Source organism: Phyllostomus discolor, chromosome 3 (genome assembly GCF_004126475.2).
Source record: "Phyllostomus discolor isolate MPI-MPIP mPhyDis1 chromosome 3, mPhyDis1.pri.v3, whole genome shotgun sequence".
Classification (NCBI taxonomy): Eukaryota; Metazoa; Chordata; class Mammalia; order Chiroptera; family Phyllostomidae; genus Phyllostomus; species Phyllostomus discolor.
The window spans coordinates 195666521-195683055 of record NC_040905.2 but is presented as its reverse complement, the minus strand read 5'-3'; the positions used below and the strand labels follow the sequence as shown (position 1 = coordinate 195683055).

Genomic DNA, 16535 nt, shown 5'->3' with positions numbered 1-16535 from the left:
CACGTCAACTAGCTATGGAACAGCATTCGTTAGCGTGCTGACCTTTTGCCTAAAAACAGTCTTACACTATTGAGAACCATACCTCTCTCTGTAAGCGTCCAAGTGTGTAACCCGGATGTAGTTTTTCGTGTCTTGGTTGCTTAGCAACTCTGTGTTTTGTTCAAAGTAATTATTATCATAAATGCCTCACAAATACTCAGTTTTAGTAGGGTCTGCATTCAATAAGATTTTATTAAATTGATTATTTGATCATCATGAAAGCTTTTTCTGACTATTCAGACTATGAATAACATTTGATTTCAGATGGTGATCTGGTGGCTTTGAATTTCAGTATTTTTATATTAAACTGATATTATCTCACCTTATGGTTGGTTGCTTGCTTCGTAATTATATACATACATATTTTCGTTGTCTCTTTTTAAAATCCTCCCGATCTCCATCCCTGTCCCTGCAGGCGCCTTCATCATCTGCTGGACTCCTGGGCTGGTCTTGTTACTTCTTGACGTGTGCTGCCCGCAATGCGACGTCCTGGCCTACGAGAAGTTTTTCCTCCTGCTTGCTGAATTCAACTCCGCCATGAACCCCATCATCTACTCCTACCGCGACAAGGAGATGAGCGCCACCTTCCGGCAGATCCTCTGCTGCCAGCGCAGTGAGAGCTCCAGCGGCCCCACGGAAGGCTCCGACCGCTCAGCCTCCTCCCTCAACCACACCATCTTGGCTGGAGTTCACAGCAACGACCACTCCATGGTTTAGAAGGGAAACGAGGAACGCAGCCATCGTCCATTGAGGGACGAAGAGCCTCCCCCCGACCCAAATGCCAGGGCGAGGTGTGGGGTGTCAGAGAGAGGAAAAATAAACTCATGTACTTAAACACTAACCAATGGCAGTATTTGTTCCTAGACCCAGCAAGACTTGATAAATATTGAAAATTAGCTCATGTGACAAACCTCATCTGGATCCCCATTCCTTCTGAGATTAGAAAGTGGAGACCCTATCGTGGAATTTATAAATAGACGCTGGAGTGTCCATGTAGACAGACTACACTAACTAGACTTCAAAGGGTTGTGTGTGGCTTGGTGCAGGTCAGAGTAAATTCTGACTAATTGAATCCACAACTTCATTTACATACAGACTCCCCTTTTTTGTTTTTAAAGGATACATTTCATTTCATAAACATGTTTATGCCTATCAGCATGCTTGTGATGGATAAGACTATAGACTGTTTTGAAAGTACCGTAACTTCATTTTTTTCCGTATGTAGGAAAACTGTAAATTAGAATTATTCTTCTTAGAAAGCATGCATGGAGTGTATATATGCAGGATGCCCTAAAAAGATAAAAGGGTATTAATTTCAAATTTCTAGAACATAGAAGAACCTAGATGTCAAAGCCGGTATTTGTTTAGGTTATGAAACAAACAATAATCACAATATTACCTTTCATTAAAGTGTTGTAACACATATAAAACAAAAATGGGATGTAAGTTTATTATCAAAATAATATGTACCCTAAAAAAGCATAGAAGATGCACATTAATATTGTTCCCATATATTTATATCAAGTACATTCTAATTATTAGTACATCTGAGGAATTTTTAAATAGTCTGTGTTTTTCTGTATTATGAAATAATACATAGTCATTGTAGAAAACTTGAAAAATGCAGACATGTATAAAACAAAATATAATTACTGATAATATCACAACCCAGAGGTAACCACCGTTAACAGCTCTCCCCCCACCCCGTGTATGCCTATATATACATGTTATATGCCTTTTTATATAATTGGGATCATACTGTAAACAATTTTATAACCAAGATTTTTTTTTTCACTACAGAATTGCCATATTTAATATCCTATGGCATTAAAAATTTTACAGAAACATAATTTTCGTGACTATATAATATTCCATGTAATGGGTACAACTCAGTTTATTTAACCATTTCCATATTGTTGATTACTTAGGTTTATTTCTAATTTCCATTATTATAAATGATGTTGCAAAAATTTTATGTACATAAAACTGTCCACATAATTGATTATTTACTTAGGACATGTTCCCATGAAGGATTTTTTTAAAAATGTGAAATGTCTTTTTATACTCATACCTTTTATAAAAAGGGATTTCCTGCTTTGCACCTCATGGGTGACAACTGTGAGGAAAGCTAGTTAAATTACCTTTTTACAAAGGAAGCCCAGTGGTTAGTTTAGAGTGACTTTTTTCTATGTATAGAACAAAATGAACTAGAAACGGTCAGCTGGCACAAATAACCAGGATACCCTAATTCATATGTATAGCAATTCCAAATTTTGCTTGAGGGACCAATGATTCCGCTCTTGGTAGCCATACCTGTAACGTATCATTAGAATTCAAGAAAATGCAAAATCAAAGGTGCCAAGTGAGTGAAGGATCTTCTTCATATTAAGTATCTTGGGACCCTTCTGTAGCAAATTGGTTGAGTGTCAATATGTGACTGGATACTGTGTATTCTCTCAGAATCACCCCAGATAGACTGCGGCCATATTAGGTGATACCTACTTAATTCATTGTCTGGGAAAACGAGTGATTGCACCAATTTATTGTAACAAGGAACCAGTGAAGTCACAGTCATGAAGCAGGTCTGGGAAAGTCAGGAGGACGTTTAAGAGGAAGATGTCCAGAAGGAGGATGAGTGTCTGGGGAGGGGAAGCCCGTGCATAGTCACCATTGGGACGGAGGGCGGACGTGTGGAGTGCCCAAAGTGAAAAGAGTATGCGTAACCTGTTAGCAGAAAAGTGTTTGCACACACTTCATACAATACGCTTTTTATATTGGAAGTGAAAGAGATGAACTTGGACTTGTACTCACGTGCATGTATTCTGAAGGTGATACGGACTATTTGACATTAAAAACATACTAATTGGACCTTAATAAATCCTTCTCAATCAGTGTCTGGCAATGTGTGGTTCTGGTCAGTGCTATTCTCTTGTTCAAGTCTTCGGTTTGCATTGCATGCCTCCTTTCTTCCCTTGACCTTCTTTGTTTCTGACTTCTGGGGTGAAGCTCCCACCGTGTGCTTCCCCAGCTCAGAACTGCTGTTTGCAGTCTGAGTGATACATTTTTCCAGTGTCCAGTTTATGCTGCATTAACGTCTGAGGACACTACATTACTTCAACTGTATAACTGTGAGAGTAAGTTTCTTTTGGAAAAAACCCTGATTTTATAAGATGATTTTTTTATGTTGGCTTATGAATAACTCTAACTAGGAGTTTATAATGTCACATGGTCTTTATGCTGATAGATTTAGTAATGAGATAAAAATGATAGGTATCTTCTCATTATAGGCTAATTCCATGCTTGTCAATATATTGCTAAGATGTTGGAAAGCGATAAAATGTTTATTCAAGTGAATGTCCTAATGAATATTTGGAAGAGAATTCTGTACCTTTGCATTTAGGTGGATGTTAAGATTTTTTAGAAATTGTCTTAGAACTCTTCACAGATTAGCCACCGCTCACACATACTAATCCCCTCTTCTCCACAATTTCACTTTCCACGGTTTCCGTGCCCATGGTCAACCACGCTCTGAAAATACATGGAAAATTCCAGAAACAATTCATAAGTCATAAATCGCATGTTGCTATAAGTAGCGTGATGAAATCTTGAGTGGTCTGCTTCACCCCACCAGGACGTGGACCGTCCCTTTGTTCAGCATCTCCACACTGAGGATGCTCTTCCCCCAGCCTGGTCCTCACTGCGTGGCCACCTTGGTTATCAGATGGACAGTCACAGCACTGTGGTCAAGCCCTTATTTTGCTTCTTAATGACCCCAGCGTGCAAGAGTAGAGGTGCTGTGGGTATTCCAAAGAGAAGCTGTGACATGCTTGAAGTGAAAAGGTGGGAGTTCTTAAGAAAGAAAGAAAAAAAAATCACAAGCTGAGGTTTCTAAGATCTACAGTAAAAACAAATCTGTGAAATACAGTATTTTGAGAGAGAAAGACCACATTCGTATAACTTACTAGAGTATATATACTGTAATGACTATTTTATTATTAGTTATTGGCTTAGTGTTTAATTGATGAATTTTTATTGGCAGGTATGTATAAGAAAAACAAGCACATACAGAGTTCAGGACTTTCCGTGGCTTTAGGCATCCACTGGGGGACTTGGAATGTCTCCCCAAGGACAGGAAAGGATTACTGTATTACCTTTTTTCATATAGGAGGCCAATAATTTCTATGTTCAGCTAACGTTGCACAATTAGGGAGTCTTACTGGTTTTTGCATTCTCTTTCCTAATGATTGCCTTAGGTTACACTCTTCATCTTCTAATTTATTCCATTGTTCTCTCCGTTTCTGAAATGTCAGTGTGTGACCTTTCTAGCCCTTCTTTTAAACCGAGTGTGACTCATGCTAGATACAAACTGTTGAAACATGTATTTATCAGGTCTCTTCATACCAAGGTAAACAGAAAATTTTTATGTAAAGACTTGAAAACACATTATTTATTTATTTATTATTTTATTTTAATTTTTTTAAAGAAGTTAGCATGATTTTTTTATAGATTTTATTTATTTTTAGAGAGGGAAGGGAGGGAGAAAGAGAGAGAGAGAGAAACATCGATGTGCGGTTGCTGGGGGCTATGCCTGCAACCCAGGCATGTACCCTGACTGGAATCGAACCTGCGACACTTTGGTTCGCAGCCTGCGCTCAATCCACTGAGCTATGCCAGCCAGGGCTACATTTTTTATTTTTTAACAGAGCAAGCTTCTCCTGATCCCCACCCCTCAGTAGGACTGGGCTTCATCTGTGTGTTGGGCTGGTTTGGGTCTAGGCACTGTCTGACGGGAGACACCTGTGGAACTAGAAGGGCCAGAATGGGCTCCAAAGCTGGACCATTCGTGTTGTAACATTCTCCTGTACCTTGTATAGTCTACGTAGTAAACCTCTCATTCTCCCCTTGAATTTATAATGCTCATATTCACAGATTATCCACTAATAATGTGCTTAATGGTGTGGCATGTGAAGGCCATTTTTAAATGTAAAGCAGAGGTTGGCAAACTCAGACACATGGGCCAAATCAACCTGTTTTTGTGTGACTTCTGTGGTAGGGATGGGTTTTACATCTTTACACGATTGGGGAAAAAAGAATATCCTGTGATGTGTGAGAAGGATGTGGCGTTCAGATGTGAGTGGCCGTAAATGGAGTTTTCCTGGCGCCCAGGCGCACTCATCCGGGTCAGGCGTTGTCCGCGGCCACTTTTGCCCCGCAGCAGCGCCGCCGCAGAGCTGCAGCGGAGCCCGTTTCTCAGTCTCTGAAATATTAACGGTCTGACCCTTTACGGGAAAAGCGTGCCAACCTGTGATTTAGAGAATTCCATTTTCAATCAGGCTATCCTCATTTGACCGTATGTTCACTGGGAGAGGAGAGAGAAATCGGGCACACTATCCTCTCTCGAGCACTAAACTGCAGAGAAAATGATCACAACTGCATGTTTAATAATAAGCATAATTTTATTTTGAAACCATCTCACACTGACAGAAAAGTTTGCTGGATTTATAGGACATTTCCCCTGAACCATTTGTAAGTTGCCAGTGCAGTGGCCTGTCACCCTTGAGTCCTGTGTGGTCGCGACAGACCAGCACCTGGTCCTCAACCCCCTCGAGGCGATCATCGGAATGAGGAAGTTAGCAAGGATGCAGAAACTGACATGCGGTTCACGGGCCCCATTCAAGTTTAACCTATTTTTTTTCCCAATAGTGTTTCTTATAGCAAAAGAATCCCGTCTAGGATTACTGCTTATATTTAGTTGTCTTATCTCTTAAGTCTTTAATCTTGAGCAGCCCCTCCGTGTTTTCCTGACCTTCAGGTCCTTGACATTTAAAGAGCACAGGTCAGTTCGTTTATGGAATGTCCCTCAACCCACGTTCCTCTGATATTTCCTCATGATTAGAATCACGTTGTTTACCTTAAACAAAACAACGCGGAAGTGTGGTTGCGGTTCTCACTGTGGTTCATGCCGTGGCGTTGCCTTGTTCCTTTATTTAGTGACATCAACTTTGATTGCTTGATTAAGGGGCTTCTGCCAGGTTTCTCCACTGTGAGAAGAACTACTTTTTTCCCCCTTTGTAATAGGGATTTTGTGGGAAATATTCTGTTCCTCATCAAATTTTGACATCTCGTCTCAGCATCCATTGATAGTGCTTGGATGAATTAACCATTACACTAATGGTTGCCAAATGAATTTCTTTTCTCTTTAAAAAATGCATTAGTTAGCTCTCTACTGTGAGAAAAAATTTTGTCCTCTCTTAATTATTTATATCAGTATGAGCTCATGAATTCTGATTTTAGTCAATTAGTTGTCGTGTTGCTATCATTTTAAAATTGAACTTTACTTTTGAAATAATTTGGGGCTCATATGCAGGTGTAAAAAATAATATGGAGAGGTCCCTCTACACTTGACCCAGTTTCCCCTAGTGGTGATGTCTTGCAAAAGCACAATGTAACATCACAAGCAGGATATTGACATTGATACAGTGAAGGAAGGTATAGAACAGTTCTATCTCCACAAGGATCCTTCCTGTTCACTTTCATAGCTACGCTCAGTCCCCATCCCCCCTCATGACCCTTAGCTACCGCTAAACCTGCTTTCCATTTCTTCAATTACATTTTAACCATTTTTTTTATACTGAAGCTTCTAAAATTACTTTATAACAGGGATTTCAGGGTGTGGGGCTGATACATGGGGTTGGCCGAAAAGTCCATTTAGGTTTTTTTTTTCTGTAAAATAAAACACATTTTTCATTTTCACCAATAACTTTGGTTTGGATATTTGGAGTGTGTTGGCTATCTCCCACATGGTATAACATTGATTGTTCTCATTTAGTGTCTCAATTTGATTGCCGTCAACTTCAGCTGGTCTGCCTGACCATGGAGCATCATCCAGCAAGAAATCTCCAGCATGAAACTTTGCAAACCACTTTTGACATGATCAGTCACAGCACCTACTCCATATACTGCACAAATCTTTGCTTTTTTCATTTCAGTTGCATTTTTACCTTTCTTGAAATAATAATGCATCATATGCTAAAAATATTGCATCTTTCTTCCATCTTCAACACTAAAATGGCTACATAAAAATTCACCAATTTTGATGTTTTGTTTTAAATGCACACTGATATGACAGCTGTCACAATACAATCTAACAAAATTGTTTTGCATGCAGTTCCAGACCACTAAGTGCTACTAGAGCCATCTTATAGAAAAAAAAAACAAATGAACTTTTTGGCCTACCCAATACTTCCCCTAGGGGGTGTGTGTGCATGTAGCCAGTCCAGAGAGAGAAAGGGAATTTTTTTGTTATAAAAGCTGTAGAAATATGTACGTATTTTAAGGGATACAGAAATGAAAAAAGTAGAAAGTAAAAATCTTTCTCTGAAGGCCTTGTAGGATGGAAACTAGACCACAGGTATTTGTTAGCTCTTGTTATCCGATAAACAGTAAACACAGACATTCACAGAATGACTTTATGTTTTGTTTTGTGGAACTCTTGGTACCTTCCCGTTGGCATGGGGGGGGGGCAGGATTTGTTCTGCTTTGTATGACATTGTCTATCATTGGTTTGCATCTCACCTCCTAGCTTGCATTTCCCTTTCTGGAAAGGACTCTTGTTTTACTTCATGTCATGCAACTCACACAGCATAGAGCCAAGTAGTACTTAATACTTATTTGTTTACATAAAATAAAATGTGTGAGTCACAAGTAAAAGCCTCTTCACCAAGAAATATTCCTTAGTTCCATAACCCTGGTCAAGGTTTTCCCTCATGTTGAAGAATATTGCAGTTAAAATTAAGCAGGAACATGAAAAACCAAGGTCAAGGCCTTTGGATGATATAGTGTTTTATCAATATTCATTTGTGCTTTCTGAAGTATGTTTTGTTTAACTTAGTTTGATAGGCTTTGTTAATTTTTTTTTTAGGTTTTCTTTCTTTATTTATTTTTAGAGAGGGAAGGGAAGGAGATAGAGACAGCAAAACATCAATGTGCGGTTGCTGGGGGTTATAGCCTGCAACCCAGGCATGTACCCTGGCTGGGAATTGAACCTGCAATACTTTGGTTCGCAGCCCATGCTCAATCCACTGAGCTACGCCTGCCAGGGCTGGCTTTGTTAATTTTTATTACTTAGTTTTTGATACTACTCTAGGTTGAATTTATAATGTGATCTATAGCTTATAGAAGATAATGAGACAATTGGCATTTTGATCTTCTCAATAACCTTGTTATACATGAGGGAACTGTATCTCAGAGAAAAAAATGGGGACCTAGTTTCGTTGTATGCCAAATTATTTAAACCTAATGATTTTTTATATTGTCATCCATAATTTCTCATAAGCATGTATCTATGTTTCCTACCCAAGAGATTACGAGTCCCTTCAGAGGTCTGGCACATTATATTTTATAAAATCCTTTAAAGAACTGAACACAGTAAAAGTAATAGAAGGTAACACGAAATTATTAGCAGGTGCATGAATTGTTCATTCTGGTGCTCATTTTGTTGCAGGTGTGTCTGTTCCCGGGTTACTTTATAAATTCTTTGAGAATGAGATAATCTTATACTTTCCATCTCCTTTTTCTGATCAAAATGACTAGAACGATACCAAACATATGGTGCCATCTCAAGTGATTCTTGCTTGAGAACCATAAGACCATAATTAGGTGTTGTTATAGTTGTTACTACTATCGCTCATTCCTAAGTTTATTCATTCACTCTTTTTGACAGCCCTCTCTATACTAGGTCCTTAGAATACTGCTGTGAATGAGATATGCAAGATCTCAAATGGAGCTCAGATTTTAGTAGGAATGAGGGAGAAAATGTGGAGAAATAAGTTAAAAGAAAAATGACCAATTGTGTTAAGCATTATGAAGGAAATTATGGCATGACATATAAGTTAAGGAAAATGAAAGGGAGAGAGAAGGCAGGAGAGTAACTACCTTTGAAAGGATAGGCTAGGAAGACTTCATATTAGGACAGGAACTATCCTCTCTCCCCTTCGGGCCCTCACTTTGGGCCTGACGAGCTGCTCAAAGGTGTGGCTCAGTCAAGCTCTTGAACTTGCAACCACTTGTAACCAGTGCACATCACACAACCCATTAGTAAAATGAGCACACACGTAGCGTAAATAGATAGGAATTCCAGGCAAGATGTGTAAATCCTTGCTGAGAGAATGCATGTCATTTGGGAAGAAAGGCATGTATAGACTGTGAGAATGAGGCTTGAAAGATAGGGAGGCATGATCTCTTGAGTAATTTTGAAATTCATTTCATCCTGAGAATTACGGGGGATGAGTGAAAGGATTGAGTGAAGGGATGGCAAAGTCTGGTTTACGCTTCAGAATAAATGAAATAGAAGGCACCCTGGAATAAAAATACAAGTGGAGAAGCTGTCACATTAATTGAGGTGAAAGATGAAGGTGGTAATGAAAGTGTAGAGAAGGAGATGAGTGGATTCGAGAGGTGTTTGGCATCTGGTGATTGTATGGATGAGGTCAGAACCTGGCCACTGGGTAGGTGGGGATATGCTATGGGGAGATAAGAATCAGTCTGGGGAGCAAGTTCACAGGAAAAGGATGATGAGTAGGTTTTTAAAGATCTATGAGCTATCCAAGCAGAACTTTGCCATTGGGCGGTGGCTGTGTGATACATGAAGCTCAGGTTACACCTCTGGACTGATGATCTAGTTTTCCGAGCCTGAGTGCTGCTGATTTCCTGCCCCATTCCTCCTGAAGACAGGAGGCACAGAGCCTTTGATCTGTTTGAATAGGAAGGAAAAAAAAAAAAAAGGAAGACAATGGAGAAATAAAAGAGTAAAACTTAGTCACTGAAAATATTATGTAGAACTACGTGGAGATGTTTCCTTTTAATGAAATAAGGTAGCTGTATATTCAGGGTTGTTTTTTTTAACTTGATAATACATTACAAAGATCTACCTAAGGCTGATAAATATGCACCTACTTCACTGTGTAGGCAAGGCAGAGATGTTTAGAGCTCATGAATATCTTATTTTTCTCCTCATTTCTGGGCTCTTGGAAAGCTATAATTCTTTAGGCAGGTTCATGTAACTAGTTATGGCCAATGGACTGTGAGTGGGTGTGACAAGTGTCATTTCCAGGCTGGGGAAGTAAAAAGCCCCTGTGCTTTCTCTCCATATATTCCCCCCCACCTTGAGCCGAGCACAGAGATTAAACATGAAGACAGTGAAGTCCTCATCAGCCTGGGACCTTGAGTAACTATGTAGAGCAAAATTCCCACCAACTCATGCTGAATGTATAGCATGGCCAAGAAATAAATATTTGCTGTGTTTATGGTGAGATTTTGTGATTCATTTTTTTGTAACATAACTTATCTTATATATTGACTAACAAATAGTATTAAATGTCGATGAATATTGTGATACTTTCTTTTTTTTTGTTTTTCTGGATCATAGAGAATATACATTTAAGATTTTAACATTGGTAAAAAAGTACCCCCCAAATTGTACCAGGTTGCAGTCCTATGATATATAAGAATATTTGTGTCTATATCTTCATAACTGGGTGCTATCAATTTTTGAAATTCCATTACTTAGAGGAGAGTTTGGATAAAAATCCCCAAATACTTGGAGATAAACCACTTCTAAGTAACATATCGGTAAAAGAAGAAATCTCAAAAGAAATTTAAAATATTTTAAACTAAATACAGTGTATATGCAACTTATCAAAATTTGTGGGGTGCAGCCGAAAGCAGTGCTTAGAGGGAAATTTATAGCAGTGACTTCACATATTAAAAAAAGAAAAATCTAAAGTCATCTAAGCTTTCAGCTTAGGAAACTACTAAAAGAAGAACAATGAAAACCAAGGTAAATAGTAGAAAATAAATAAGATTGGAGCAAAAAATCAATAAAATTGAAAACAAAACAAAACAAAAAACCAGTAGAGAAAATCAATGGAACCCAATACTAGTTCTTTAAAAAGATCAATAAATGGATAAACCTGTAACTAGACTAAGAAAAAAAGGACCCAAATTACCAGTATCGAAAGGGAGTGAGTGGAGGTGAAAGAAGGTACAGGGAGAATAAATGGTAGTGGAAAAAATACAATAAAAATGAACTATTAAAAAATGGAAGAGTGGACATCACTATAGAACTCATGGACATTGAAGGATAATGCAGGAATACTATGAACAGCCCTGTGCTCACAACTTTGATAACCTGGGTGGAATGGACCAGTTCCTTGAAAGACAATCTGCTCACCCAGAAGAAATAGAAACCATGAATAGGTCTGTATCTACTAAACAAAAATGAATCAATGATCAATAACCTTACAGAGAGCCTCAGGTCCAGATTTTTCACTGGTGAATTCTACTTAAGAAAGAAATTGTATCATTTCTCTGCAACCTTTCAGAAAATAGAAGCAGAAGGAATTGCTAACTCATTCTATGAAACCAGCATTACCCTCATACTAAAACCAGACAAAGATAAAACAAGAAAACTAGAGACCAGTATTTCTCATGAACATATATGCAAAAACCCTCAGTAAAATATTAGCAAATTGAATCTAACCATGTATAAAAGGAATTGTACACCACAACCAAGTAGGATTTGTTTCAGGTATGAAAGTCTTGTTAAACATTAAAAAAAAAACAATTAATGTAATCCATCATATCAACAGGTAAAAAGAAGAAAAATATTATTATATCAACAGATGCAGAAAAAGCATTTGACAAAACCCAGAACCCATTCATGATAAATAACTCTCAGTAAACTAGGAGTAGAGGAAAATTCCTTTACTTAATACAGAATACCTACAAGAAAAGCTACAGCTAACACCATACTTAATGATAAGAATGGATACAAGATCACTAAGATCGGGTACAAGGCAAAGATGTCTTCTCTCACCACTCCATTTCAACACCATACTGGAAATTACAGCTAATGTACTAAGACAAGAAAGGGAAATAAAAGGGGTATAGATTAGGAAAGAGGAAATCAAAATGTCTTATTTTGCAGTTGTCATGGTTGCCTGTGTAGAAAACAGGAACAAATCAACAACAACAACAATAACAAAAAGAAGTGGAACTGATAAGTGATTACAGTAATGCTGTAAGATACACGAGTAACGTGCAAAAATTAATAACTTTCTTATATGTCAGCAATAAACAGGTGGAATTTGAAATTAAAAACACAATATCATTTGTAGTAGCACTAAAGGAATTAAGTAGTTTTAGTATAAGTCTAATAAAACATGTACAAGATCTATATGAGGAAAACTACAAAACTCTAATGAAAGAAATCAGAGAACTAAGTAAATGGAGGGATGTTCCATGTTTATATATAGTAACTCAATATTACTATGATGTCAATTTTTCCCATATCGATCAATAGATTCAAAGCCATCCCAACCCAAATCCCAGCAAGGTATTTTGTAGATACTGACAAAAGGATTCTGAAGTGTTTATAGAGAGGCAAAACACTTGGAGTTGCCAACACGATATTGAAGTTCAGGCAGGAAGAATAAAGTTGGAGAAGCAATATTCTCCGACCTCAAGATTTACGATAAAGCTCCAGTCACCAAGGCAGCCTGCTGGTGGTGAAAGACTAAACAAACAAGTAAGGGGAACAGAATAGGAAGCCTAGAAATAGACCCACATAGATATAATCAACTGACCTTTGACAGAGGAACAAAGGCAGTACCATGGAACAAAGATAGTCCTTTCAACAAACAGTCCCGGAACAACTGAGTATCCACACGCACAAGCATGGCTCTAGATACAGACGTTGCAGTGTTCACGAGAATTCACTCAAAACGAGGCTTACATGTAAATGCAAAGCTATAAAACCCCTAGAAGTTAACATAGGAGAAATTCTAGATGACCTTGAGTTTGGCAATGACTTTATAGCTAAAACGCCAAAGGCATGATCCATGAATGAAATAATTGATAAACTAGATTCACTAAAATTTAAAACATCTGCTCTGTACAATTTAAAGCACTGTCAGAGAATGAGAAGACAAGCCACAGACTGGGAGAAAAATATTAGCAAAACACATATCTGATAAAGAACTGTTACGAAAATATACAAAGAACTCTAAAAACTCAGCAATAAACAATGAAATTTAAAAAATGGAATTGAACAACAATAAAATAATTTTTTTAAATGGGCAAAAGACCTGAACTGGCACCTCACCAAAGAAGATATGTGGATGGAAAATAAAGACATAAAAAGATATTCAAGATCACATGTTCTTAAGAAATTACAAATGGAAAGAACAATGAGGTACCACTGCACACCTATTAGAATGGCAGAAATCCCAAACACTGACCACATCAAAGGCTGGCAGAAATGTGGAACAGCTGGAACTCTCACTCATGGCTCGTGGGGATGCAAATGGTACAGCACTTTGGAAGACATTGTGGCAGTTTCTTATGAAACTAAACATCCTCTTGCCGTGTGATCCAGCAATTGTGCTCCTGGGTATTTTACCCAAAGAAGCTGAACACGTATCTACACACAAAAACCCTGCGTATGGTTGTTTATAGCAGGGACAACACTTTTTAGTTTTTCAGATGCCCTGTTGTCTGAAGGGTCCTTGGAGGCATCAACCTAGATCTTCCTAAAATCTGGAGAAAATAATTTGCAGTCAGAAACTTAGCTTCTTCACCTTTAGAGCATGTTTTTCTGACAGTGCCCTTCATATGTTCTTTGTCTGAATCCATTTTTTTTCACTTAGCATCATTTGCCATTTTTAGAAATTGACAGCTTTTGAACCAAATTGTTCCTGGATCCTTTATATTTAACAGTCTTTTCTTTAGCTCATCTCACTCATAGTACATTTTACTATAAATGGCAAAAAGAAAACAGGCAAAACCTCCCAAACTATACCTGGAAATCCTCTCAGCTGAACCACCAAATTCATAGGTACATTTTCGACTTTCCATGTTAGTGTAGGTGTCTGTGTTACTAAACTTTCTGTCACTATGCTATTCATTTTATTTTTGTTATTGTATTTATTTATTTACTCTCCTCAACTTCTGCAACAGCTTTGTTCGAATATAGTTCACATATAATTGGCTTAGTTAACATGAACAAGTCAATGATATTTAGTATAGGCACAAAATTGTGTCACCATCACCACCACTTAGAGCATTCAACCCCCCTGAACCATATTTTATCAGTCACTCCCCCTTCTCCCCCAACATCTTCTCCCCCATCATATACTATGTTGTTCTTTATGACTGGCTTCCTTGATTTAAGGAGATATTTTCAAGTCTCACCCATAATGTACTTCATTTCTTTTTATTGCTGAGTAACAGTCTATTGTATGGATATACCAAATTTGTTTATCCATTTGTCAGTTCATGGGTATTCCTATTGTTTGCACTGTTAGCAATTATGAATAATGCTGTGATGAGCATCATACACAAGTTTGTGGGTGGACATTAGGTTTTTATTTCTTTGGGGTATATACCTACAAGTGGAATTACTAGATCGTATGGCCATTCTATGTTTAACGTTTAAGGAACTGCCAGAGTATTTTTCAGAGCTGCTGTTCCGTTTCACGTTCCAGCCAGCACCATAGCAGGGTTTCAAATTCTCCACACTTGTTAATACTCTGCTGAAACCTTGATTTTGATCTTCTGAGACACAAGCAGAGAAATCAGTCAAGTACAATGGGCTTCTGACCTACAAAACTGTGAGAAATAAACCTGCCGCTATTTTAATGGGACCCTCCTTCCTCCAGTTTCCAATACCATTTTCCTCACTTTCTTTTCAATCTTCACCAAAGCAGTAGCCTTGAAGGCCACCTTTAGACTCTAGTTTTTGTAGTTTCACACTGTCACGTGTTTGTGTGTTATTGGAATACACTGCTGAATAACTTTTGCTGGGGTCTCCCAAAGTTCGGTCCTGTGCTTATTCTGTCCTTACCTTTTCTTACTAGGTACTTTCATCTAGTTCCATGATTTTGAAACATCTATAAGCCAACACCTTTAAGTTTTTATCTGTGACTGCTGCTTGGGCTCTGCACCCCCTACACTAAGGTTCCTCAGGATGTGAGAAAAAAAATAAAAGCCTTAATTTGTTCTTCAGGTTTCTCTTCATCACAGCCGAATGCATTCTTCTTTACATATGTATTATATTACACATCTGTATGTATATTTTATACTTCAAATATAGGATGATACTTTACCTTACCTTTCTCAAACTCCTTTTAAATATTTTTGTGGTTCCTAGTGAAGCATTTATTAAGCATATGCTGTGTTAAACATGATGCCACATATTTGAGAAAGAGTAATGAGCAATCAAGACATGGTTGTTATCCTCCTAGAGCTTACAGCCCAGAAGAGAAGACAGCCATTGGAAGAGTAATTATTACCAGTAAAATGAATTATTACAGGGTACTTTGCCCTGGCTGGTGTGGCTCAGTGGATCAAGCGCCGAACTGCGAAGCAAAGGGTTGCAGGTTCGACTCCCAGTCAAGGCACATGCCCGAGTTGCAGGCCAGGTCCCCAGGAAGAGGGTAAGTGAGAGGCAACCACACGTAGTGTACTTAACCTTGTCTGAGAAGGGGTAAGGGGGCAGCAAACAGGCTTCATGGAGACAGTAACTTTCAAGTCTACAGCTCAGGACTGTGTAGACATTACCTAGGTGAAAAGGGGTGGGAAGGCTGATGCAATGTCATGTGAAAAAGTTGTAAAGCTTGCACTTGAGTGCGGGAAAGACTATGTACATGGAGCATGAAACAAAGGGGCTAGAGTTGAGGTGATTATTAGGAACGATATTGGACAGAACCCCATAATTCATGCTAAGGTGTTTTTTTCTTTGTTCTAAGGACAATGAGCCACTGGTGGGTTTCAAGGCAGGGAGAGAAATCCTGAGGTATGCAGGTTCAACCCTTGCTAATTGGATCATGCTTCTGGTGGGAGCAGGAGTGGATGAAAGGAGATGAGGATGCTACTACTTGTAAAAAACTATGTTACTTTAGGGTGTTGGTGGTGTAGATGCGAATGTGGGGATATTTTAGTTATCTGCAAGAGAGAAGGCCAATGAAGAGTTAGTGATTTGATGGGGTGTGTGTTATAAGGGAAAATGAAATAATAGAGAATATTTTCTTGCCTCTGGCTTGCACATCTGCATGGTCACAGTACCATTTGCTAAGACAAGAAACTCGGAGAAAGATCAGATGTAGGGTGAGGGCAGGGAAAAAGAATATGAGCTCATTTATAGACATGTGTGGTAGTTGCTGCCTCTGGCGGCATATCTACGAGGAGGTCTGTCCACCCCTGAAGCACGCAGCTGAGTGTGTGCTGACACATTTCTCATATTTAAAAATATCACTGTTGTATTAGTTACGTTCTCTTCTCACTATTAATTTATTAACATTTTCTTTCTATTTCTTGATTAGCTATGGTAGAGTCTGTCAAATGTGTTAGTTCTTTCTAAGAAACAGCTTTCTGGTTTTGTTGTTTCTCTTCCCGTCTTCCCATATTTTAATTCATCAATTCTTGCTTCTACATTTGTT

General features: G+C 38.3%; 1 protein-coding gene across 3 annotated transcripts in view; it reads left to right on the top strand.

The window, feature by feature from the left end:
• The window catches only part of LPAR1 (lysophosphatidic acid receptor 1), a 136774-nt gene extending 133833 nt beyond the window's left edge, over positions 1–2941 (top strand). For all 3 annotated transcript variants that reach the window (XM_036022044.1, XM_036022043.1, XM_028520110.2), the window contains exon 4: positions 455–2941. In XM_036022044.1, the coding sequence (XP_035877937.1) occupies positions 455–756 (302 nt within the window). In that variant the 3' untranslated portion in view covers positions 757–2941. The remainder of the gene's footprint in view (positions 1–454) is intronic.
• The last annotated feature ends 13594 nt before the right edge of the window (positions 2942–16535 follow it).